Consider the following 26,795-nt stretch of genomic DNA (forward strand, 5'->3'; position numbering starts at 1 on the left):
TTTATTTTTCCTTCCTTTAATCTTAAGCAAAAGAGACACAGGGGTTCAAAAATAAAAATTTCTTTTTTCCCTCTCCCAAACCTTTACCCCAGCTCCGCACTGCAACCACCCGCTTCCTGCCCAGCAGGGACTCGAGGAGGGAGGGTGCAGGCATCTCCAGCTGGGGAGGGGGAAGGCAGGGAGTGGGGGGGCGGGGGCGGGGGGGTGTGCTGAGCTCGGTGCTGGTCTCTTTCCAAATATAAATACACGTGTCAGAACTCCTGGAAAATCCTCCCTCCACCCACCACGCAAGCGCTCTCCTTGCTCTGCCAGCTTTGGAGAGGGGTGGGGGGCGGTGCCAGGCACCGGCTGGCTGTAGGTTTACTGCATCCGCTGGGTGTGTAGCCCGCGAGCCCCCTGCTGCTCGTTGTAGAAGAGATGACACTCAGGGTCCCCCCGGATGGTTGGGGCCCCCTGGATCAGCTTCCCGGTGTTGGGGTTCACACACCAGCACTCCCCACGCTGCCCGTTCAGAGACATCTTGCACTGAGGAGACAGAAGAGGAGGACATGGAGGTCTCACCAAAATGCAGGCTCTGTTCACGAGGTCTGGGTGTGCCTGCAATTCTGCACGGCTAATAAACTCCAACGTGACTCACGCTGGTGCTGCTTGCTGGCCCAGGGACCGTGCTCTGGTTATCAGCAAGGCTGCTGGGGATGCCTTGTGATGGAAAAACTCAGCCCCCATCCACAGGGAGGTCCCGTCCAGCCGGGGACCCAGTGTACTGGAGTTCACTCGTAGTGTGAGGCGGAAAACGCACATAAAAGTCAGCGTTAGCTCGGGTCCTACTATGTGCTGGGCATGGCGTAAGCAGTCATATACGCCGCTCATTTACAGTTCATATCTAACATACACTCATTTAATCCTCTCAACCACCTTGTGAAGTAGGTACCATTACTTTACCACTTTAAGGACGATCAGAAGGAAGCCCAGATGGGTTCAGTAACTTGCCCAATGTCACAGAGCTAGTAAGAGCCACAGCTGAATGCCAACACAGGCATTCCCCTCCCAGGATCCCTGACCTTACCCATAAGCCAATTCCTCTTGCAAATCCCCATTTACCCATAAGGTTCAGAAGAAAAGAAGATCACTATTTCTTCTTTTGAGCTCCAAACGAAGTAGCTGGCTTACATATAGAGGGCAGGTGTACGAACAAATAGCTTTTAACGCTAGACTGCTATTTCAAAGGGCAAGATGCCTGGGCTGTGAAGGAGATGGGGAAGTGAGACCCCCACCCCCACCCCGGGGGATCAGCAGAGCCCCGTACCCCATCTTCTGGCTCTGCACACCCACCCTTTAAAAGTCAGTTCTGACTTCCCACTAGGATCACCAGGGGAGCCTTTGAAAAATCTGGTGCCCAGAAAGCACCCCCGACTCACAAAATCTGGATCTCTAGGGGTGAGGCCCGGGCATCCGTATTCTTTAAAGCTCCCTAGAGAAGCCCAGTGTGCAGCTGGGCTCAGAACCTCTGCTGGAAAACAGAACGGCCGGTGGAGTCCACACCATCTCAATCCTTCTCTCTGCCTTACGTGAAAATGCACACAGACTTTTTCTCCCTATACAAGGGATGAGCTGGGGGAAGTGAGCAGTGCGCTAGGTGAAAGGACAACGGACCATGTTAAACAGCCACTAACAATCATCACTACAAACTCTATGTGGTTAGGTAAACAATATTAATAATGATAAGGGGAAATATGCATACATAGATCATTAGAAGGCATATGAACAGAACGGAAAGGGGAGGAAAAAGGGCTCCGTTTCTAGAAATATTTCAAGTGGCGTTTCTCCACCCCTGATTCTCCATTCCCTGAGATACTTGAAAACCAGAGAGGCTACTTGGTCAATGGTTTAAGTCAGTGATTCTGGAAATGCCGTCCATGGATCATCAGCATCCTCTGAGGGTTGGTTAGAAACGCAAACTCTCAGACCCCGCTCGACCGTCTGAAGGACAGTCTCTGGGGACGAGACCCCAGAATCACCTGCAGGTGATTCTAATGCTCAATAAAATCAAGAAGCACTGGTGTGAGGCGCTATTTCTCCTCCACGAGGCTCCCTCCTCTCCTGGACACCAAGCGCTGCTGGCAGGTAAGCTGGGTACATGGACTCAGGCTCTGACAAGCCTGAAGCCAAGAAGAGAAGCCCCGCCCCCGTCTTCCCTGGCCTGGCAGCTGGCATCCCCTCCCCCCTTGGCTGGCATCCCCACCCGCCTCCTCACAGAACACCGGGTCTCCCGCTCAGAGGCTTACAGGTGATGGGGCAAGAAGGCGGCACACCCAGGGTCCGGGGCCAAGGAGATCCTGGCTCACCTGTTTGAGGTTGTACAGGCCATGCTTGTCACAGTTGGGGATGTGCAAGGAATAGAGGTGCTCCAGGGGCCCCCGCTCGTCGGGAAGGCGCATGGTGGAGATCCGCTCCAGCACCTGGTCCAGTTCCTGCTGGCAGGGGGTCTGTGGGCACAGGCACGCGGAGAGGATGCTTAGAGTGGGAACAGGCCCGTGCTTCTTCTGAAGGGACTTTCCCAAGGCCACACAGCTGGCTGGTGGAGCTGGGAACTTCTGACACCCAGCCCAGCAATCTACCTACCACATGATTTTGCTCCACCGCACCCCTCAAGAAAGTCACCTGCATGTGAGTATTCCCTCCTCTCCTCCATCCGTGTCCACGGCTTTCAGGGGTCAAAATGGGAGCTACTTGCAAATACTGAATTCAAGTGGCTGCCTCTAGAGTATCTCTACACCCACCCAGTGGCCCAACCTCCATTCCTTTCCATAAACCCAACCAGAGCCAGGAGAGCAAAGCTGAGCTGGAAAGAAAAAGAGGGGGAGCTGAGCGAGGGCAGCGTATTGCGACAAGAGTGGGCAAGCTCAGGTGGATCCATCTATATCTCTAGCATCCATTGTTTTGCCTGTGTCCTGAAGCCAAGCAGAAACGTGGAGATTTTAGAAGGAAGGGACTTCAAGAACCCATATGCAAAGCCCATTTCACAGCCAAAGATACTGAGGCCCCTCAAAGAGAAACTGATCAGCCTGAATATGTCAGTGGCAGAATCAGAAAGGAAAGTGCTTTGCCCGCAGGCACACAGGACATGGATCTCATGGGGGGGGCCCACATCCCCGCTTGCTGGGACACTCCCTTTGCACATCCTCCCACCCCTCCAACCAGACCCAACCCGCTCTGACCCTGGCAGGTGGCGGCCGCAGCTTCTTGGGCTCCTCCAGGCCGAGGTGATGTTTGCCACCCTTGCCCATCTGCCGGTGCTGCTCCGTGACCTTCTCCCGGAACACGGCCAGCTCCTTCATGCCCGACTTGAGGGGCTTCCGGCCAGCACCACCTCCACCTCCCAACAAGTTCATGTTCCCGTCCACGTGGTTCTCGACCAGGCCTCCCTCAGAGTGGTCCTCGCCATTGTCTGCAGAGAGAGGGAGGGAGGAAGAGCTGCAGGTCCAGTTTCCAGAGAGGTGGGCCCTCCAGGGACGATCTGGACCCCTGATAATGACAAGGAAGGCGATGACTAACATCTAAGCAGTGGTGCTAAGTGATTTATGTGGATGATCAATGTCGGTTTCACAGCAACGATGAGCACAATTAGCAACGTCCCCCAACTTCTATAGACGGAGAAGCTGAGGCTCACGGAGGTCAATTTCTTGACCAAGATCACCATGCAGGATTCGAACGCAGGCTCTCTGACTCCAGAAAAATGCCTGGGTCACCTACTCGGCTCTGCCTCCACCCCAGGAGGTCAAGGGGGAGGATGCAGGTGGGGGAGCAGACGGGCACAAACGCAGGATGGCCACGTGGGCAAGGCTCTCACCAGGGCACAGGTAATGTCCACCACTCTTCCTGAAAGACCTCTCAGATTCACCCGCCACTAACTCCCCCTGTTTAAAGTCTTCATGAGGTCTGGTCGGAAAAGGCATGGATCGGATGAGCTTTTAAAACTCATGCCAGAGAGATCACTGGGCCGGGCTGTGTCTGGCGGGGAAGTGAGGTGGAGAGCCACGCTGCCACCAGAAGAACACAGCGTCCAGCACCCCTCCGCCATCACTCTTCATCTGCCCGTCTGCTTCCTCCTCTTGTTGCCCTGACGCTCCACTCCGACGGCTGCTACAGCACTATCCCGGGACCCTGATTTGTCTCCTGTCTATGCATGCTGCCCCACCCCCCATTACATCGAGAGCCCCCAGAACGGGAACGACGACCATGCTGCAGTTTCATCTTATCACAGGGCGCGTAGCCTCATCCAGATGTCTGTCCAAGGACCATCCACTAAGTCTTTCGACGTTCTTAAACCTGCAGCCAGCGGGCAATAGGGAACGGCTCCTACGGTGCACACAGCTCAGGTGGAGGGGCCCTGAGAGCAGCCCTCCCCTCCCACGTTCTCATGCAGGCTTAGGCACGTCCAGCCAGGGAACAGAGTGAATGGTATGGAAGGGTCCTAACCAGGGAGACAATTTCTGGCAAGCTCTAGGTGGGCCGGGGCGCAAAGAGCCCCCCGCAGACACAGCAGGGCCAACGGGGTCTCAGACCACGCTGCCTGGAGCGGCCCCCTGCAGGGCTCAGGGAGCAGGCAGGGGGAGTTTCCAAACAAATCTTGCACATTTTCTCTTCCCCTCTAATGCACCTCCAAAAACTTGCAGCCTGGATAACATACCCAAATGGCTTTTACAATATTTCTACACAAGGGTTTCAGGCGAGGCACCTAGTACTTGGCAGTCCTTTCAGAATTCAGGCACAGTGTGGTGGGCTCAGGGGGTCGCTGTCCTGGGCATGCTATACGGTGGAAAGAGCTGGCCTTTACCTGTAAAAGGGGGGCCATGATACCCCCTCTGGATTGTGTTCACTCCCTCACCAGCTAAGGTGTGGGACCCTCTTCCGTGCCTTGGGGAGCCAGCGCCTGCATCCTCGGAGCATGCTCCAGCAGACTCTGGGGGACCAGGCACCAACAGGGTCCCTGGAAACGGAGGAGTTCAACAGAGGTTTACTCCCATCCCTTCCCTTTGCACTAGGCCTGATGCCTGGTCAGTTCTCATTAGCTGGAGCATCCTTTAGAACCAGGCACATTATCTCCAGACTGGCAAGCGCTGGACAGGAGGGAGGACTCGAGTTGAATTCCAGCTCTGCCACTTTTTATACCAGCTGTATTTCTCCTGCATATATATCCGCACTGTGCCTCTGTTTTTCTTAACTGTAAACTACTGGACAATAATAGTTCCTACTTTACAGAACTGCTGAGAGTATGTTATAGGTAAAGCCGTTAAGATACAGTGTGGAACGCAGAGACTCTATGTCCTGTTGGTGGTGATTACTTTGACGATGATGCTGATGATGCTGATGATGACAGCTGCCTCAGTGATCTGCTACCCCTGCCATGTGGAACCCAATCAAGAAGCAGGAAGCAGAGGAAGATAAGCTTCTGAGCATCAGAACAGCAGTCATCACATCCATGCATCGTAAAGCCGTGATGCTTTCCTCACAAGTCAAGGAAAGTCAGTGCATGAAGAACCTTGACGGTTCGCAGTAGCACTGGTCAGATAAGCCTGGTTTCTGCATGTCTGGTTTCCAAGGCCACCAGAGAATAAAATCAACAAAATTAAAAGGAGAAAAAGGAAGGCACGTGCTCAGCGGCGAGAAGTATCAAATGGCAGAGAGGAAAGAGGACAGTAAAAAAAAAACCAAACATAAGAACTCCGGGGACATTTAGTGCACAGCAAACAACTCCACAGCCATTGATGACCCCTGAAAACTTCCATGTTGTGTGGCCTGAAACAAGACTAGTGTTGATATTACGACTTCGGGGCATCCAAAAAGGAAAGGGGTAAACACGACAAGTATTCAGTATTAAGAAAGATAGCTATCCAAAATTGTTAAACTTTAGAAAAATAAAAATTGAAATATTTAAATGAGTAAGCCCTTTGAAACCCGGAAAATTTGTCTCTAGAATGGCTATTTCTCCAGGGGCTCCGGGTAGCCCAGATTTTATCATAAATAAACCGAGCGCAGATTAGAGATCTTGTTCCAGAAGCCCCAGCACCACCTGCAGGGGAAGGCTGATTTGAAGCATCTGCCACCAAGTTGGGTGGGAGTCCTGATCTACCACGTTCTACAGTCACCCGCCCCAAACTTTCCTCACCTACCTTGCCCTCCCCTTTCTGTCCCTGAAGCTGAAACCCAGAGGCCCCAAGAGAAGCAGTCCTGGTTCCCTGGCTCAGCTACCGGCCCGGTTCCCCTGAATGGGGACTGGCTGCAGCTTTCCCCTGGGACTGGTCAGGCAGCTGAGGCCAGCCACGAAGATGATCCCACCTTCCCTGTTCAGATACCAGAGGCAGAGGGCAGAAGGCTGAAGGAGAGGCTTGAGAGAGTCTGAGACAGACCTGGCAGGTAAATAGGATGGGCTGATTCAGGTAACCCTCCATTCTGCTTAACATTAACCTTGAAGCATAAGGCAGATGTCGGCACAAATGGGGGGGGGGGGGGCGGGGGGGACTCATCTCCATCCTTACCATCAGGTCTGCCATTTCCATTTCTACAGGCTTCTCTGTTTCCCTGCACCTGGACCTGGTGACACAATTGCAGGCTCCCTGTCCTCATCCCTGCAGGTGCTGGCCCGGGGAACACAGGAGGAAGAGGGCAAGACGCCTAGAAAAGTCCTGCTTCCCCGGCTGCATTGGGAACCATGCAGAATCAAAGGGGGAAAAAGATGGGGACCTCTGGGTGGCCCTCACCCAGCCCCTCGGACCTGAGTTCACCCTGGGCACAACAAACCCATCCTCATCATGCCCTGCCCAGCCTGCTTCCTGCCCACAGTGACAGAGAGAACCTATGGAGACCTCAACACCACTTCTACACTCGACGCCCTGAGTTCTGCTCACAAAGTAATTAGACAAGGGCTCTGGGAATTTCCCACCATTTCTGGAACCATCCGCTCTGCTGTCACGAAGCCTGTGACTCTCAGAAGTTCACCGGGTTCCTCTCTTTTGGGGGCAGGTTTGCCCGCCTGCCCCAAGGTTTAAATTAAGACAGCCCGTCTCCACTGTGGCTGCAATTACACGTTCTCAGGTTGAAACAGAGCAGGATGGCCCACATTTAGACCTCTTCAGGAACGTCTGGGAAGGCTCCACTCACCAGAACCCAATGTCTGGAACATTCTCGGGATCAGGGTCTCCCAACCCCAACACTACTGTCTTTGGGACCAGAAGATTCTTTGTTAGAAGCTGTCCTGTGTAAGACGCCCAGCACCATCCTGGGCCTCTACCCACCAGATGCCAGCGGCACCCTCCCCGAGTTGCAACGATCAGACACGTCTTTGAACATTGCCAAATGGTCCCCAGTTGAAAACCACTGTTCGGAGTTAGGATTGATCCAGAGGCCTGAAGTTCCCGGTCCAGTGCTGAAGACTCCCAGCCTCACATAAAGCAGATCTGAGCTTTACTGTATCCCCTCCCTCGGCTAAGACCCTTCCACCACTGTTCCATCACAAGGAACACTTCTGGCCTATGAGCCTTCCTTCTTGGTGGTGGTGGTGGTGAGGACCCCAGAGGACTCTTAGCCTGCTGACCCCTCTTCCCTAACTCTCCCGGGCACTCGTACCACTGACAGGGGCCAAAGAAGCATCCTTTGGCTGAGCCCTAGAGGTCAGCCCGCAGTTAACGCTCAGAACCAGGCCCTCTGCAAGCTCTGGAAACACTGGATGGAAGAGAGGGGTACACAGATTAATGCACGTTCAGGACTGCAGGCTCCAGGCAGGGCTGGTCTGTTCATCAGGCACAGAGGGCACAGTGCCCAGGGCCCTAGGAAATGTAAAAAATAAACTTTTAGGTCAAAGCAAACATCTTCATATAACACTGATACGTTTGCAGTTATAAAATACGATTTTATAATTCTTCTGTGTTTGCCCACAAAGGCAAACACATCTGGTGCCCCCAAAAGTCATAATGCAGCCCCACTCCAGGTCCCAGAAGACAGGGCTCAAGTGGGTAGTCCTATCCCAGAAGGAGAGAGGTGGCTTCCTGTCCCGAGATGTCCCTGATGGCTCTGAGCGGAAGGTCAGTTCGTCCACCCTCACGGAGGACACCTGGGTTCAAGGGTATGTTTCATTCCATTCCTTTATTGATCTCATCATTGCCAATGAAAGTGCCAATAAGATGAGGAAATCCATGGGCCTGGTCTGCTGACGCAGGTGCTGACACCCCACATCTTGAAGTGGAAGCCCAGGACACGGAAATGCAATTGTTGACTGGGTGGAGATCAGAAAGGACTGTAGGGCTTCCCTGGTGGCACGGTGGTTGAGAGTCCGCCTGCCGATGCAGGGGACACGGGTTCGTGCCCCGTTCCGGGAAGATCCCACATGCCACGGAGCGGCTGGGCCCGTGAGCCATGGCCGCTGAGCCTGCGCGTCCAGAGCCTGTGCTCCGCAACAGGAGAGGCCACAACAGTGAGAGGCCCACGTACCGCAAAAAAAAGAAAAAGAAAAAGAAAGGACTGTAGGCTGAGAAGAGCCTTGATTCCTTGACTGATCCTATTCCAGCCAAAGAGGTTTAGGGATTCAGCCCCCAAAGTCTGATTGCCTGGCTGAATCCTAGCTTTACCACTGAGCTGTGCAGCCCTGGACAAGTTACTTAAGCTCTCTGTGCCTTCACTGCTCATCCGTAAAACACGCACATACAGGATCCACCTCCAATGGGTGGCAGGGAGGATGCCGAGGGCTGTTGCATGCATACACAGGGCCGGCACAAGGGGCTAGCCCTCAGCTGCTGCTTCCTTTGCGTCCCACACTCAGGGAAGCACCCACACGGCACCGCACCCTCACGCTCTGCTGGACAAGGACATTATCACACGTTACCAAGCTCTGCCCATACGTTCCCTTATAGGTGACAGAGTAGTCCGCAGGAGAACATTCCACACGGAGAACTCCAGCTAGAGACGGAATTTGCCCTCAGAACAAAAATACCAAGTTGCATTTTTTTTTCCTGCCTAGGAGAGTTCGGTTCAGAATAATATTTATTAAGCAACCACTTATGTATGCAGCTCCATGGGCTACAGTGCAAAGGTCACTCTAAGAGATGGTTCTTAGCAACCCAAATCACATAACTGGAAAAGCCTGCGGGCCTACAGATGACTGACAGGGACCTCCAAGATTCCTGAAGAGATGTCCCTGTAAGGATTAGTAAGCAGTAGCTGCTCTCTGCCTAGTGACCCAGGAAACGGGTCAACGCTGAAGAAGGGAGTTTCCCAATTATGTACAGAAGGTCAAGCTTTTCCAAAGACAAGTCGGGGAGATGATAGAGGGAGAGTGGAGTCTCCCTTGTGGGAGGCTTGAAGGGCGGGGAGAAGGCCCGTCCTGCCGTAGGGGCACTGCCACACCTTCCCACCTTACACACCTGGAGGAGAGCTGAATGCGAGACAGATGGACCGAGAGGACATGGACGAGGTGTCCTATTTTACAGACAGCAAACCCAAGGCCCAGAAGGACCAGCACCTGGGTCCAAGAGGAGCACGCACGACGTCTCTGCTGTCATCAGAGGTGCTCCACGACTGGCCTGGGGTCCCCGCACTGCCCTGTGACCCGGCCTTACTAAGCTAGCCAAGCAGGGCAGCCGGAGGGGGACACTCCAGGAGCAGAAAGATGCCTACTTCTGTGCACTGACACTCTGGCTTTAAAACTTAATTTTGGGGCTTCCCTGATGGCGCAGTGGTTGAACGTCCACCTGCCGATGCAGGGGGCAGGGGTTCGTGCCCCGGTCCGGGAAGATCCCACATGCCGCGGAGCGGCTGGGCCCGTGAGTCATGGCCGCTGAGCCTGCGCGTCCGGAGCCTGTGTTCCGCAACGGGAGAGGCCCCAACAGTGAGAGGCCCGCATACCGCAAAAAAAAAAAAAAAAAAAAAAAAAAAAGAAAACTTAATTTTGGCACAGTCCTTTCCCCCGCAGTGTCATCTGGCTTGATTGTAGCACTGACAACCTTACTCAACGGATGAAGACCCTTCCTCTCATGAAACTTCACTTTCTCCTATTGTGATGCTCCGACCTCTGCTCTATTTGACGTTGGCAACTCCTGATCTACGGGAGACCTTAGAGCACTCTGAGGAAAACAATCCTTAAGAATCTAACAGCAACCCCCTACCCCCTCCTGCTTACGGTGTGAGGCATTTGTCCTCATGCAGGCCTGGTGAGAAGAGGAGACCTCTTCCCAACAGCATCACACATCTTCATAAGAGGTGAATACATCTCCTTTCTTTCTTCTTTTCTTTATTCCGAAGAAACCCTAGCCATTTTCCAACCTTCTCCTCCGTCTATCTCATGATTATTTGGAAATCTAAGAGCTGAGGGCACCACAGAGATGATCTAACCCAACCCTAAATCCAACACTCCCTCCAGGGAACTCACCTCCTTCAACAGGTAATAGCATTCCAGGCCCTTTGAGAATGTATTCCAAGTAACAGGCCAGGGGAATGCTGGCTGCTTTCCTGGTTCCACCCTGGCTGGGCACAGAACCCACATGGCCCCTTCTTTGTTGATTTCTCCCAAAATGCACTTAACCTTGACATATGTTGGGCAAAAGAATAAACACTAACTACCATCTTCCTCCTCCCTCCAGGACAACTTCTCCACTAATATCCATGGCAGTGGACAATTCATTCACAAACTCGAATGGGCAAAGAACCCCAGGAGTCAAGAGCCCTGAATTCCAATCCTGGCTTTGCCACTGACAATTCACCCGTGATTTTGGCCAAACCCTTTAACCTTTCTGAGCTCTAATGTCTTACGTCCGAAAAATGAGAATACTCACCCTACTAAAGTGAGGGCTGCTACTTAAATAGGCTACAGCATTAGTACCACTCAAACTCCCAATGTGGGCAGAATCAGGCTTTGGAAGCAATGTGCAGATGATCTAGTTCTTGAAAGAGTAAATGAAAGGTGCGTTTGTTTGGTAGAGGGGAACGGTGGGTGATACCTGGTCTGCAGAACGGCCAATGCATGGGGGGGAAAATGAGTTAGAAGAGAGATCTGCATCTACATCTTTCTACATCTTTCTTCTAAAGCTTGATTCTGTTGATTGTATAAATTCCATATGTGGCTAATCAAAGCTCTCTGCCATCTGATGAAGTCCTTGGGCAAGGGTGGATTTGCCAAAATTACTTTAACTTTGCTTATAGAATTTAGGCAGAGGAAAGATGGGAGGAAGGAAGGCAAGAAAGGGGGAGAGGAGAGGAGGAGGAGAGAGGGAGGAAAGATAGGTAGAGTCTCATAACCGCCGCGCATGCATAGGTGAGGCAGGTAAACGCACCAACACACAGGAGAAGCAGATTTTGTTGGAGAGGCTCTGAAGCCAGTCCCTTTGTATGGCTGACTGTGCTCACCTAACTTCACCTAGCATATGGCCACTGTGTTCAACAGCACAACCCACGCAGAAGCCGGGGTGGGTGATTCAGGCCTTGCTGGGAAGGGGGGGAGTGGGGGGGACGTCGTTGGGGGCAGAAGTTAGAAACAGGTGGGGTAGGAAGGGGGCCTATTGGTTAATTTTCAGCTAAGGTTAAACCTGAAGCCCTTAGTCTCTCTGGGTGAGAGACATCATGTGCCTTCCTCCACCTTTTTTTAGCCTGTCACAGGCGGGCAGGCAGCAGTGGCCTCTTACACTGGAATCCTGAGTAGTACGTGCATGGACGTCTCACGTGGTGGCATTCCAGCCCATCTAAAGGCGTTCCTGGACGGGCCATCTACGCCCTGCTGACACCCAGCTTCACTCCAAACTCCCTTCCCATTCTCTGAGCCCCTGCTCCCTGCTAGGGAGCCAGCTAAGCAAACCTGATGTCTCTCAGATGCCACCTCGTTCTGGGAAAAATCCCTTCGGCAACAGACCAGTAGCTCCTCAGTATGGTTTTTGAACAAAAGGTCTGCTCTCTGATGACACCCGCCGCCCACCCGAACATAAGGGAATGGCTGCAAACAAGCAGCCTCCTCTGATGCTCTAGACCCATAGGTCCCACAGGAGATCACATCACACAAGGGCAAGAACTGGCCTTTCTCACCTTGAGACCATCTCCCTGCACCGACAGCTACCACGAGCCCATCACCTAGCTAAGGGCTGCAGAGCTGGGTAAAGTCTGTGGACTGGGATGGCCAGTAGGCACCCAGCCCCATCCTCATACGGGGAAGGAACCGCTACTGAAGATAACGGCGATGGTGGACAACAGGAGGGCAGAGAGGGCCGACTCCCTGCCACGCCACTCTGAGCCCTTTTTGGATTTCCTCTGGAACACAGGCTCTGGAGCTCGAAGCCTTGGCCATCCGGTTCTAGTGCAGCACTGGCCGGAAAGCCAGAGGCCCAAGGTTCTGATCCTGAATTTACCGCCAGGCCTGGGATTCTGAATGATGCCAGGCTGGGTGTTTCAGATGTGCAGGCCCCGGTGTGCTCAGCTGTAAATTCAGAGAGTTAGACCAGGCAAACAGTTCCCAATTGTAGCTGTTCATCAGAAATCGTCCGAAGAGCCTGAGAAAAATAAAGTCCTACCCTCCAGCCCCAGAGCTTCGGAGACAGCAAGCCTTGGTGGGGGTGGGGGGGGTGGCAGGAGGGGTCAAGGACTCTGTACTTTTAACAACCACCTTCCAGCTCAGGGCCCCATTCCTCTGTGATTCCTGCCTCGGTTTCCTGAAGAATTTCTTGGTGATGGGAGAAAAGGCTTCTATTCAAGAGATACGGCTTCACGTGTACACTTTGCAAAGACGAAGCCTCGTAAGCTCTTTGCACCCACTGACATGCGGGTTCAGAAACAGACACATGTATATGCTTAGATGCACATACAGGGGCCCTCCTCGGCCCAGCATCATGGAGGTTTTCTAGAGCATCTCTCATCGTGAGCTCCCCCTCGAGTGACCAGAAAGTGCAGGTCCTCCCTGCCTCTGCGCTCTCCAAAGGACTGCTTCATAAAACACCAGGGTCATTCCTGGAATCGCCAAGACCTGGGGAGGGTCAGGGCTGAGGCAGACAGTTTGAGAAAACAAAAACATGCTCAAATTCAGCCACGGTCCTCTGGGGTTCTGCGAGCCAGTCTGTCCTTGAAGAGCCAGAGAAATTGATATCAAGATGGTCAACGGCACGATCAGCTTTCCCTCCTTTCCGTGAATCCCCAGCATGTCTCGTCTGGTTCAGCTAAAGCCATCTGAGAACCCGGCAAGGGGACCTACCTGCTGAAGGCCCAAGTGAGCGGAGAGTGTGCTTTGCTGCAAACGTGGACCAAAGGCTTATGGGAAGAGTGTGCCTGACCCAGTAATTCTACTTCTCTCTGACATGTGCACAAAAACGCTCATTGCAGCATCACTGTACTTGCCAAAAGCTATTAGCAACGGGATCCGAAAGCCTTTTAATAGGTGAATGGATAAATAAAATCAGTAGGGTAATACAATGGAATAATATACAGCAGTTAAAAAGTATAGCTCTGGGGCTTCCCTGGTGGTGCAGTGGTTGAGAGTCCACCTGCCAATGCGGGGGACACAGGTTCGTGCCCCGGTCCGGGAAGATCCCACATGCCGCGGAGCGGCTGGGCCTGTGAGCCATGGCCACTGAGCCTGCGCGTCCGGAGCCTATGCTCCGCAATGGGAGAGGCCACAACAGTGAGAGGCCCGCGTACCGCAAAAAAAAAAAAAAAAAAAAAAAAAAAAAAGAGTATAGCTCTGACCTGTGTCTATCAACATGCATAGATCTCAAAACCTAAAGTGGACAGGGGAAAAAGTTGCAGAATGAAACCTTTTATGTACATTTTCCATTATCTCAGAGAATGACTCTGAAATGTTGGTCATTCATTAGCAAATCTGTTTAGCTAAGAAAGAGAAACACTGAATAATGCTAGTGGTTGTCTCTGGGGAGGAGGGCCAGGGAACAGGTGGCTGGTGGGGAGGGCCATCAGCGGAAGCTTAAAAAAAAAGACTTGAAGTAAATATGACAACGAAATATCAACGTTCCCAGCTGTGGGTGGTAGACTGGCATTATTATGTCATTCTTAGTATTTCTCTGCATTTTTAAAGCTTTCTTTTAAAAGGAACTCACTCCATCCACCTCTCACCCTCCTTATCAAGCAGGGGTATCAGTAAATACGGGTGCCCCTTGTACCCCGCTGGCTGGAGGAGGACCAAATCACAGTGACATGGCCAACTTCAGTGCCACTCTCAGAGGCCAGTATCACAAGAGCCACCTGCCTGCCAGTCGGAGACTGACCACGGGCTCCCGGCCAGGTCTGTGCAGCATGAAGAACTGGGAAATGAGTCAGAGCAAAGACTCGAAGAGAGTGGAAGCGGGTCACAGGGTCAAGGAGGGGAAGATGCAGGAATCAACACTCAAGGGTCACTCATGCCCAATGGAAGGGAAACAGCTGTTCTGGCTTCCTAAGGAGCAGGGAGGTGGCAGCCTTAAACCGAAATGGGAGAGATCTATGTTAGAAGCCACCCGAGTTTCATAGGAAGAACTAAAATGAGTAACAAATTGCAGGTGGAAAAAAATGACACATCTTCCTCTGGTATCGTTCAAGAGGAAGGAGGATGGACAATACGGCCTCCAAGTGTCCAAAGGCCACTTGATTGAGTGGATGACGGGCATCCCTGGGCCAAGCACTCTTGTAATTGGACTCGGCTTCCTTCACAGCCCTGTAGCCTGAGTGCACTGGCACAAAGCCATGGGTCCATGCTTTTCCTTCCTCCTCCAAAGGAGGGAGCTTCTTGAAGACACAAACTTGTACTTGGCTTCCATAGAGTGTAAAACAAAGTACACATCATGAAAGAAGGGCAGGAAGGGAGACATTTTGTGTGCTCAATTTGCCTTTTTGGAAGAAAGAGATTGAGCTTTCGTCTTCCAAGACTGGAGATTCTTTTCCTTCTGCAACTTTATCCACCAGAGAGGGGTCCCATTATTTCACATCAAGATTTCCCAAGAGCCTTGGTCAAAAGGCTAAAACAGCACCCATTTACTTACATGAAATGTATATACATCTCTACTGACTTGGTTTCTTCTTAGATAATATCCAACTTTTTCAAATGCTTTTCTTGCTCCCCTCCAGGATCAAACAGCATGTGCTGTGGGAGAGGGATAGCTTGGGAGTTTGGGACTGACACGTACACACTGCTCTATTTAAAACAGATAACCAGGACTTCCCCGGTGACTCAGTGGTTAAGAATCCACCTGCCTATGCAGGGGACACTGGTTCAATCCCTGGTCGGGGAAGATCCCACTTGCCACGGAGCAACTAAGCCCGTGCGCCACAACTACTGAGCCTGTGCGCTAGAGCCCGCAAGCCACAGCTACTGAGCCCACATGCCACAACTACTGAAGCTTGCGTGCCTAGAGTCCATGCTCCACAACAAGAGAAGCCACCGCAATGAGAAGCCCGCGCACCACAACAGAGTAGCCCCCACTCGCCGCAACTAGAGAAAGCCCGCTCGCAGCAACGAAGACCCAACACAGCCAATAATTAATTAATTAATTTTTGAAAAGGCTATCTGTATTAAAAAAAAAAAATAGATAACCAGATTTCCCTGGCGATCCAGTGGTTAAGACTCCATGTTTCCAATGCAGGGGGTGCGGGTTAGATCCCTGGCCAGGGAACTAAGCTCCCACATGCTGCATGGCACAGCCAAAAAGTAGAATAAAATAAAATAGATAACCAACAAGGACCTACTGTATATGTATAGCACAGGGAACTCTGCTCAATACTCTGTAATAACCTAAATGGGAAAAAAATTTGGAAAAGAATAGATACATGTATATGTATAACTGAATCACTTTGCTGTATACCTGAAACTAATACAATATTGTTAATCGACTATACTCCAATATAAAATAAAAATTAAAAAAAAAGCACGTGCTACAGGTGGTATGATAACTGTATCTGTATAGAGTCAGTCTCATAGCTTGTACCTGTGCTCAATCAGTGTTTAAACATTAGGAAAACTGACTATCCAAAGAGCATTCCACCGCTCTCTGGCCTAGAGTATCCTGTTATATTACTTCTTTCTTTCATGTTTCTGATCTCTCCCTCACCATCTAAGCCCCAGAGCAGCAAGAGTGGTTAGGAGAGAAGAAAGGCACTGAGCGAACAGAAGCATGAATTGGAAGAGGAAGGCTACTTCCCTCTACCAGGACCCACATTCAAACAACTGTCCCTGCACTCAGCTCTGATGTCACCACACAGACCAGCTCCCATGGACCATAAACACTGGGTCCCACTCACCTCTCTCCTTCCACCCTCTCTTTCTGCCAATTCTTCTCCATCCCCAGACGTCTCCCAGCTACCCCAGGCCTGACAAATTGAACCCAGAGGATGCAAAAAGAAACTGAAAACCTGCAAAGATGTCCAGGATTGCCGGCCACACTCTCAAACCAGCACAAGAAGTGTCTTGAATATAAATAAGTGTCTTTAAATAGGTCACCATGCTTTCTTTTCCTTCAACTAAAAGTTCACTAATTTTGTCTGATATAAACCTGCAGCACATCAATTGTCTTCCTTGGTTATGCTCTCTTGGTTTAGAGGCAGCAAAGGAACCAGAGATAACTAGCAGGGCCTCAAGTAAGAATCCTCCCCTCAAGGGGCATGAATGGACCCTGGTCCGCGGTCAGCCATGGCAGAACCACAATGAGTAACAACGGCACCAAAGGTCATGACCGCCCTCTGGAAAACCCTCCACCACTGACTCCATTCTGGACTTGCCAAAGCAAAGGGCAGCTGTCCAGGTAAGCCACACCCTGTGGAAGCAACCACACTTCCTTGCAGGATTCTTAAGTGCCCCTTCTTAATAAACCTGGCCAATCAGCAAACAGCTAAAAAACAAGCATTTGCCTTCTTCTGTTCTGTGTGTTGACATCAGAGGGAGAAGAGAGGGGAGAGAGGTCAGCATCAGTACGACTCACCTGATTCTCTGAGTTTCTAACCCTGTGCTAAGTAGTTTGTGTACAGAACAACATGAGGTTGATAATTTCTTATCTCCTCTCACACTTGACTAAGAAGCCACAGGGTATGAAGTCAGTGGCACAAAATCAAGCAGCAACAGCAGAGCCAAAACCAAATCCCAGGTGGTTTAACTCCATAGCTCTTAACCAACCAGAATGGCATTTGGTCATTGGTATCATGGTAAACTCCTGACCAAGACCTTGTAACCCCAGGGCTTCCTTTCTACTGTTCCCCATCACCTTGTCTCTTCCCATCTCTACAGGACCCTCCCTCATCTTCCCAGGGAAGGAAGCCATCAGTCATAAGCCAGCGGCCCCCACCCAACCCCAAAAGCCCTTAGGATCCAGTAAACCCATTCCTCCCCACCCCCCTTTATCTCGCCTGACACACCTCCTGCCAGTGTCTCTATAGAAACCACCCAGCCTTATCAGGCAATTGCAAGGGCAGGGCCCAGGGAAACTGTCATTTTCATTTTATCTTAGCCTCAGGCACTTTAGAAAGTAAGTTCCCCATCCACAGGCAACTTGGCACCTCCGTCCAGAAGTCAAGACAATAGACCTAAAAGAAACTTCCTGGGGAGTTGCAAAAAGGAACATTTTTGAGAAGTTATGCCTTAATTACTACCTCCCAGGGAAAAGGAGCTTTTCCAAGCAGCAGTATATAATTCACTGCTTCTCTGCGTGTTTGAGTCTGATGGAATGGAGCTCTGGAACGAGAATCTGGAGACCCAGACTCCGTTCTGGTCCGTCCATTCTGGTCTGTACTTGCCTTGGCATTTGAACCTGAATGCGGCCTTGATTTCTTCACCTGTCAAGTGGGGAGAATCTTGAGGCTAAAACAGCTAGAAAAAGCAAAAAACCTACAGTCAGACTTCCCTGGCGGTCCAGTGGTGAAGACTCCGTGCTTCCAATGCAGGGGGGCGCAGGTTAGATCCCTGCTCAGGGAACTAAGATCCCACATGCCGCTCGGTGTGGCCAAAATATTTTTTTAAAAAAATAAAAAACAAAAAACAAAGAACTACAGGCATTTGGGTAGAAGTAGACAATATCTAGAAAAAAAGCAATTTTAATTATGCTTATGTATTTTGTCATTTACCCTGTGAGGCAGACCCTTTGCTCACGGCACCCCTACAATCCAACTCAGATCACTCCAGCTAGAAGGCCCCCATCTCCTCGACCCCTATCAGGAAGGAACCCCTGAGCCTCCCCCCTCCTCCCCAACTTACCAAGGCCTCCCCGGGCCAGTGCCCCTCCCCACAGGGCTTCCTCACCCGCAGAGCTCAGTTCCTTGAATGAACACAGGCTGACACACCTACACCCGTCCACTAATTAGAAACCTCCCCAGGCTCTGCTCGGGGCCAACTTAACCAGGGCCTGTGGGCCAATTCCCCAGCCCGGCAGCTGGAGGTCTGCCAGGCCCTGCTCCCTTCTCCCCAATCTTCACTCCTGCCTTGCCTCCCAAGAGCCAGGAAGAGATGTGGGGCTGGCGGCCAGAAGGGGCCCCAAGGGCTGCCAAATGCCCCCCTCCCCCCCTACCAAAAAAAAGGGGAAAGGAAACAATTCCTCACTACAGTCGACTCTGTATTTCTTTCCGGGGGAGCCGGCTTTCTGAGCAAGGTCTCCCTCTGCGTCCTGACTGACACCCAGGAGCTGAGCCAGCCCAGATCTTCCTTGGCTTTGTTAAGGAACAGGAGTGGCCCAGGAGGGGGAGGGGAGGGTCGAGGATCAGAAGCCAAGTAGGGGGAGGGACAGAGGGAGATGGTCCATTTTGCAGTAAGAAAAAAAAATCTCCTAGAGCCCATCCACTCTATTCAGAGTCGGGGAGAGGGTAAGGGAGGGGGCAGTTACTCTGGAACCTGAAAGCCAACACATTTCTCTGGACCCACCACCCTCTCTGTAAGGAGAGCTTTGCCTCTCCTCCCCCCTCCTCCCCCCCACCACCAAGGTCCTCGGAGTTTAACAAGACCGTCCACCCCAGATGCCCAGTGGCAAGCACTGTGCTTTGTCCCTATTGTCCCTGGTTTCACCACAAGCATCTGCTGACCCCTGAAGACTCAAGCATCCAGCTTCTCTGCTTCCTGGGGCCGCAACTTCATCAGATGCTTGACAACAGACACTGTGTCATGTCACCGTGGCCAGACGGGCCATTCAGAGGGCTTTCCGGGACCACAGGTGGAATCAGACATCAGGAAGAACCCCAGGGCCCAGAAAACACTCCCTCATGCCTGCTGAGAACTCCTCAGGCCCCACTCCACCGGGGAGTGAGGTCAACGCTGGAGACGGCGTAGTAAGAACACATCGCTTTTTTGGATAGAACATCCAGTTTCTTTGCCAGGATCATGTTCAACTTTCTGGCACCCTAGGCCCAGACAGGATGGACCTGAAAGCCCACTTTCCTGGGGCAGGAAACGGACGCCATGGGGTCTTCACTGGCTGCACTAATACGACACAGCTCACCCGGCACACGCCGTGTACCAAACGTGTTAGTACACACTGATTCTGACCCTCTTCTGCTAAAGCCTGGGTCCTAGCAGGTGTCCTGTGGAGGCCATCCGTGGAGGAAGGCGCTGCCCACCCCTGAGATGTGGCCTCAGGGATTCCCCAGTCCTCTGAACTCCAGCAACTGGAGAGCTGGGTCCTAGAGGTCGGCTGGCAGGTGAAGGCAGGACTCAGCTTCTGGGTGCTGGTGTTCTTCCTAATGTCCAATTCAACCTGTCCCATTTCTGAGTAGCAAGGCCAGCAAGAGTACCCAGGGTCAAACTCTGGGGCCCGCTCTGCCCCCTACAGTCCCTCCACCCCCATTCGGGCACTACAGTGAAGCTGCCAGAAGAATGGTCAGCTCCAGATCCTAGCACATGAGCCCTAAAGAGCACCACCTAACTTATCCATAAAACGTGCACGCCTTGGACCTCAGGCCATCTGTTTATTGTCAACTGGGTTTATTCTGCATTGGAAATAGTTTCATTACCTTTTCCACAAACAGCTCCACTATAGTCTGTCTGTGAAAATGGGTCAGAGGTATGGATGCTTCCATTTTATAAGTGGAGAGATGGAAATCAAGTGGCTCATTACAGGAAAAAACCCAGAAACATCCAAGTGCGTAGACTTATGTATTATCTATCTGTACACACACACACACACACACACACACACACACACACACAGATGTGACCCTATGACGTTGGTGCTATCAATTCCTCATTTACAGATAAGGAAACTGAGGCTCAGAGAGAATATATCTCTTGCCTCGGGTGGCAAGTACAGTGGTAGGAAACTGCGTTTTGAACCAAAGCCACGTCACACCAGGATGAGGCCCCTTAGCGTCTGGTACAACCTTCAGAGACAGGTGGCCTGCCTGACACAGCCAGTTCGGCCTTTGTTTTAAAGGCCGCCTAAGTGTCAGAGAGGAGACGTCGCTTGCCAAGACTAAGGCAGCTAAGAGAACCTACTACGTGCCAGGTATTTTGCATTATCATAGCTGACCTCACATGTACCCCATTTGAGAAATACAATCATCCCCATTTCACCAAAAGATAAGACCCTGGCCCGTCATCACGCAGGTTCTCAGAGACGGGCCTGCACTGGAACCCAGGTCAATCTTCCAGCAAAGGCCAGGCTGCTTCCACATCCACCCACTGCCCACCAGCTCTTCTCTCTAGAGGCCCGTCCTGGGACCCTTCTGCCTCTCCTGACTACTGCACGCGGGCCACTTCCATTTGTGAATTCCCCAAGTTCTAGGACTTGGGCCTCTCCAAAGAGTCAAGGGAATGCAAATATCTGAACGGTGGCCCAAGCATCACCTGCACGTGGCAGGTGTCCAGGAACAAACCTTCTGGCTGACGGGGGTCAAAGTTTTTTTCTGCCAACAGCCCGCACTCACTTGCTTGGTCACAGAGGCAGAGGGGTACAGAGGAAAGGCGGCCAGGTTAGCCTCTCACCTCACTACTTAGTTGCTCAGGTGGCCCCTCCATTGAGCCCCCGAGTCCACACCTGCGGAATGGAGGTAAAAAGCCTCCCTTGCAGGGATGCTGTAAGACAGGAGACAAAGCAGGCAAAGAAGTAATTCATACCAGGATGAGGACAGACGGGAGGCTGCCTGCCATCTCAGCCAAATGCTGGCCAGAGACAGCAAGGAGAAGCAGAGAGGCTCCAAACATCTGCCAACCAGATCGCCAGCACCCTGGCGCATTAGAAGTATAACCTCGCTCCTCTCTGTGCCTTGTTTTTGGCAGAAGCAGCCCTAGCAGGCACCCCCGCCCACGAAGCCCAGCCCCGGCACTGCCAGCCAACCGCCCTCCTCATTTAAGGGTCAGATTTGGTTCAAACACGCCAATCCCCAATCATCTACGTGGTCTCCATCTACTTGGATCCCTGAGGAAGGCCGGGCCAATCTATTTCCCATGTCATTTTCTCGAGCCCTGTCCACCTGCTTAGCATCCAGCCAGGTGTGCTAGAATTATAGTGGGAGAAGCATGGGAGAGAGAGGAGAACGGTCCAGAGTGGGTTGTGAAGACAGGACGGAGAAAGCAGAGGAGGAAAAGGGGAGCTGGGAACACAGAGAAGAGAGAGACTAAAACTAAATGCGGTCCCTGGATAGGCAGTCTCTTTAAAAAATAATGATAATGATAACCAAGCCTTGTTTTTTTTTTTTTTTTTTTTGGCACGGTTTTGTAGTATGTGAGGAGGACCAATAACAAAACCAAACATGGGCACAGCCTGTTCATTTTCTACTTCTCCCTCATTCCCTTTAGCAGCCCCTGCCCTGCCCACCCCTCCCCGCCTCGGGTACTCCTGTCCTGCATTTCGTTAGAACCAAGAATTTTTGGAACCTGTTCATATCAGAACTTAGCAATTGTGTGTCCCATTTTCTACAGCAGAGAATAGCTAATCTGAGAACCGAGGAGAAGCTAACCTGATAAATGGGCTAGAGAACAGTGATGCTCTCAAAGTCACCCTCAGTGTCTGACAGCTGGTGATTGAACACATCCCGACTCTCAGGCACCTTGCAGTCATTTCTGTAGGAAATTCCCCAAAGGAATGATGTGCCTGAAAAGTTTATTTTAAAGCTCACTGCTAAGGTAAGCTAATAGTGAGAACCATCTAACCCTCCCTTTTCCCTTTGCCTGCCAGGAAACTCAAGGCTCCAATTAGGCCAAGAACCACTGCATAGATAGACCCTCATGTCCACAACAGATGGGTTTTTCTTTCCCCCTCTCCTCCACCACCTATCCTAACTCAGAGACTCCTTACCTCTGGTTTTGTTTTTGTAAGATCTTTTGACACTGTTAATAGGATTTTTTTTTTCTCAAAGCTTCCTCAAATATCTCATCAAAGGAACAGACAGGGCCATTATCACTACACATGGGGAACGATCTCCGTGAACACTCTGGATGGGAGTGGAAGGTGAGCAGGGGGACTGCGGGCAAAGACTCCAACACTGCCTGCCTCTGCCTAGTTGGTTCGGGACCTGTGGAGTCACACCCTCCAGACCAGCCCTGCTTCCAAGGCCACAGCGCACAGAGCCACACCCTGCTTAATCCCTGTAGTCAAGGAACTACAGATCTCCGGTCTCCCCAGAGGGACCCAGAAGCAGCAGCCCTCCAGTCCCCCATCTCCCCTTCCAACACACTCAGGCAGAGCAGCTTAGCAGAGCTCGTTCTGGGTATTCTGTCTAGGGTGGGGGGTGGGGAAAGGTAGTGACGCTAGCAATCAGTGACAGTAGGTCCCACTCGTTCCCCAAGACTATTTTACGACTTTGAACTCAGTATGCAAATTTATGCAAGACAAGATGCAAAGCAGCGCTCTGAGCCAGAAGTCCCGTTGCTTTTTCTCCCCCTTCTTTGAAGCTGCACTGAACCACTGTAAATCAGCCCTCGCCTCTGCCCCCCTTTATGCTCCCCCAGCAACTGCAGATGCAAAGCCTCCCCAGGCCCGCCGGCCCGCCCGCCGGCCGGCCCTGGGACTTTGAATGACTGCACATTTCTATAGCACCTTTATAAGTGCAGCGGGCCAGACGGCCACTTGGGCAGCTCCGCCCCTCGGCATAATCCCCGGCATTGTACACGGAAGGGAAGGAGGCAGGGGAGATGCTTGAGGCAGCCAGTCCGGCCCGGCCGAGGCCCTGAATTCTGAAAGGGCCCGGACTGGCCCAGGCCTGCTTCCTTTCCTTTCCCTAACGTTTCTAGGCACTTCTGCTCACGCCACCACCAAACACACCCACGCATTTCTCAGGTCCAGACTTCACGCAGATCTCAGGGTCCCCCTCCTGTTTTTCTTCCAGGCCCACCCACTCTAAGCCCCCCACCCCGCAATCTGCGCCTCCGTCTGACTTCTGGGTTTCTTTGAACCACCAAGTCCCAGCCCATCACCCCCATGGGATGCAGGCTCAGCACCCGCTGATGTGCCCACCCCCACCCCCTGCATCCCAGCCATCCCCAGGAAGCCAGCAACACAGCCCCTGAGTCCAGGGAACAAAGACAAAAGAGCTAACAGCAAAGCCGGAACTGCTGGGGTTTGCTGCCTCGAAATAAGAGGGTATGTTTAAAATTCTCAAAAGCAACCTGCTCAAAGAGGAATGCAGGCTGGGATGGGGCGGGGGGGGGTCATTCTTCAGAGGGGGGAGGAGAAATGGGAGACGGAGAGGAGGCGGCAGCATTCAGTGCTAAGGTTTCATCGGGGCCACGTTCTTGTCGGCACACCCCACCCAACTCGGACCCCCGCAGTCCCCACGCAACACCCCGATCCCCGCCCTGGCTCAAGACCCTCTCCTGCACAGGAGCCTCAAAACCCGCCCCTCTCTCTCTTCCCTGCACCCCAGCCAGCCCAGGCTTCTCTCCTCTTCACAGTGCCCCCTTCCCCTCAGCCCTCTTCACGCCTCAGGCACCCCGCTCTTAGCACTTCTTTCCAGGGCACCCGCTCAGCTTCCGCCCACCCCCAACCTTGGTGTCCCCTCTTCCCAGTCTGGAGCACAGGAGAAAAATGCGGAAGGCGGCTGTCTGGCCGCTGGGAGCAGGCTGTGGAGGCAGCTGGGGCTGGCTGGCGGAAAGGAGTCCCATAACCAGGCAGAAAATCCACAGTGACATTCTTCCCATGAACTCACCCCATTGTCCCCGAGCTCCCCTGGCGACTCCAGGGAGGAGTGAATGGGAGAATTCCCAGCATCTGTTCCCTTCTGAAGACCCTAACCTGCCTCTGGGGGTTGGGAGGCAGGACAGTTGGTGTTCAGGCAGAGAGTGAGAGGACTGAAGAATGACAAAATGCCCCAAAACAAGTTTTTTGAGGGACACAGCCAGGCTAGGAAGGTTAGGAAGGACATGTGCTACGCACTTGGTTAAAACAGTCAGAATCCAAACGATTCTATGAACGTGGAGGCCTTTTGAACAAAAGTTCACCCTGCTGAGGGAGATGTTTAGTTTGTCAGAGTTCAGTTCAGAAACCACAGTACCTCCCCGGTGGACCACGGGGTGCTGGGCGGCGAAGGAGGAGGAACGCGGGACTGGGGGGATGGGCACCCACAGTGAAAGGACCTTTGCTGAGTCTTTTCCCTTTTACTATTACTTTCTAAGAGAAGCTGGAGGAAAGGGTTAACTTCGAGGCAGGCTAGGGAGGGAAGCAAGCCGGAGTGAGAAGAAAGGGACTTGAGGGGTTCCGCTCAGAGGAAGCCCTAACTTGCTGTGCACTCAAGGTCAAAATGCGACAAAGAAAAGATTTCAACTCTGACCCCTAATTGTATTCCCAAGGAGAACAGGGAAAAAAACAATAGCAGGCTGAAGGAAGGGGGCCGGGGGGTGTCCGGGGCGGGAGGGGGCCAAGGACCGCAGAAGCTGACAAGCAAGCAAGAATTTTTCACTTTTTCTTTTCTTTCTTTCCTTCTTTTTTTTTTTTTCCTCTAAGTTTGAGAAACTTGCTTTTTAAACAACAGCAGCAGGCAGTGGACACATTTCACCACTGTCTCCAAGAGGAAAGAAAATAATTACAGCTTCCTCCAGACCACTGGGGCAGGAGGCTTTTGTAATTTAAAAAACAAAACCGACAACAAAAATAACAAACAACAACAAAAAAAAAAAAAAAACACGTGAGAGATCTTTATAGGCTGGTTGTGTCCCCCAAAAATCTTGTTTGGGGGTATGCGAGCTCCGTACAAAGAACCTCAGGGCCCCCATTCTATGGGACAGGAAGAGCTCCCTCAATTAGGATGGGGGCGGGGGGAGGGCAACACCTCGCTCCGGTAAGAGTAGCTGCGCCCCGGCCCAGGCATCCTCCTGCCGGACGCCCGGGGGCCCAGATGCTAAACTGAGCGGCCTGGCTGCCCCCGCCCCGGACCGCAGCCGGCGACCCGGCTTAAGTTACAGTGACTCAACGAATGGGGTCTCTTCCTCGCCTCCCAAACGTCCCTCTCTTATCGTTCCACACGACATAAAAGCAAGAGCCTTCTTCGTCCTCTCTGTAAAATAGCAGCGTTCCTTTTTAATTTTCCCCCTAGGGAGCCCAACCTACGAAGTACCAACAAGTCCTTTCTTCTCACCTCACAATCCCAGAAGGAAGGGACCTCAAGGCGCCGCTGCCTTCTCCTAGCGCCCCCTTCTCACTAGAGGTCCCTGGTGTCACCGGTACCCGCCAGCCTCAGCCCCCGGCGGCGTCCTCCACCAGGACCTCTCCAGGAACCTTCGGTCGGCGGTCACCAGCTCAAGCGGCGCCCCAAATAAGCCTCAAGCTCCTACTCACCCCGATCTGACCGACACCCTCCTCCCCAGGAAATCCCCCCTCCAAAAAAATAAGTCAGGGTACATTCCACCGGGGAAGCCTATGGTAACAGGGATGCCTTCTCTCTCCCCATTTTTCCCCACCAAATGAGTAGCCGGGGATCTTCCGCACGCTTGAACTCCAGTTCCCCTCCCCGGGCCTGACTTTCTGGTCCCCCCTCCCAACAATCGCTCAGAGCCGGTCCAGGACTCCGCTCTTCCTCCGCTAAAACGGTCTCAGAGGTTCCGCCACACATTCCTTCCCTCCAGAAGGGCCGCCAGCCAGGCTCCCCTGCTGCCCTCCAAGTTTCTCCGAACTAGTTGTCCCAACCAGCATTACCTGCAACCTGCTCGGGGCTGGCGCTGTACTCGGCATCCCCGTGCTTTTCGCAAGTGCCCTCGCCGTGAACCAGCGCCCGCAGGGGCAGCTCGGAGCCCGGGTGGGGATAGCAGCGCAGCCCCTGGCCGCAGCGCGGGGTGTACACGCCGCACCGCTCGCCCTCCAGCCGGGCGCACACGGAGCAGCAGCCGCAGCCCGGCTCCCGGACCAGCTCGCAGGGCACGCGGGCGTCGCCGGCCGGCCCGGCCTCGGCGGCGGGCTGCGCGGCGGGCGGGGGCTTGCAGGCGGCCAGGCTCTCAGACGTGCAGGGCGGGCAGCGGAACAGCACCTCGGCGCGCGCCCCGCCGCCGCCGCCGCCCGCGCCCAGCAGCAGCAGCAGCAGCGGCGGCAGCAACGGCAGCGCGGGGCCGCCCAGTCTCGGCAGCATGTTGGCGGCGGTGAGCGCGACGGCGGCGAGCGAGCGGGCAGGTGGCACGGCCCTGCGAGCGCGGGAGCCGCCTCCTCCGCTTCTTTCTCCTCCCCCGCCGCCGCAGCCGGGTCCTAAAGGGCCCTGCTTCTCCCCGCCCCCTGCCTTCTCCCCTCCCCCTTTTGGAGACCACCCCCTTCCCCCGACACTCCCGCGCGCGGGCCTCTGCGTGCGCGCACGCCCACTCGCCCATCTCCACTTCCTTGCATGCTGCCTGGGTCCCCTACACCCCCTGGCCTCTCTCCCTCCACACCCTTCTACCCCGGGCTCCCTGACTCCTG

At 53.0% G+C, this 26,795-nt stretch overlaps 1 protein-coding gene across 1 annotated transcript; it reads right to left on the minus strand.

Annotated features, from left to right (window-relative positions):
- On the minus strand, positions 1-26,580 carry IGFBP2 (insulin like growth factor binding protein 2). The gene is made up of 4 exons (XM_060107029.1): positions 26,049-26,580; positions 3,219-3,448; positions 2,346-2,486; positions 1-525 (listed from the first exon to the last, which is right to left on the minus strand). Exons 1-4 carry the CDS (start codon positions 26,473-26,475, stop codon positions 361-363), a joined length of 963 nt encoding a protein of 320 aa, XP_059963012.1. The 5' UTR covers positions 26,476-26,580; the 3' UTR covers positions 1-360.
- Positions 26,581-26,795: the final 215 nt, after the last annotated feature.

Source organism: Mesoplodon densirostris, chromosome 8 (genome assembly GCF_025265405.1).
Source record: "Mesoplodon densirostris isolate mMesDen1 chromosome 8, mMesDen1 primary haplotype, whole genome shotgun sequence".
Classification (NCBI taxonomy): domain Eukaryota; kingdom Metazoa; phylum Chordata; class Mammalia; order Artiodactyla; family Ziphiidae; genus Mesoplodon; species Mesoplodon densirostris.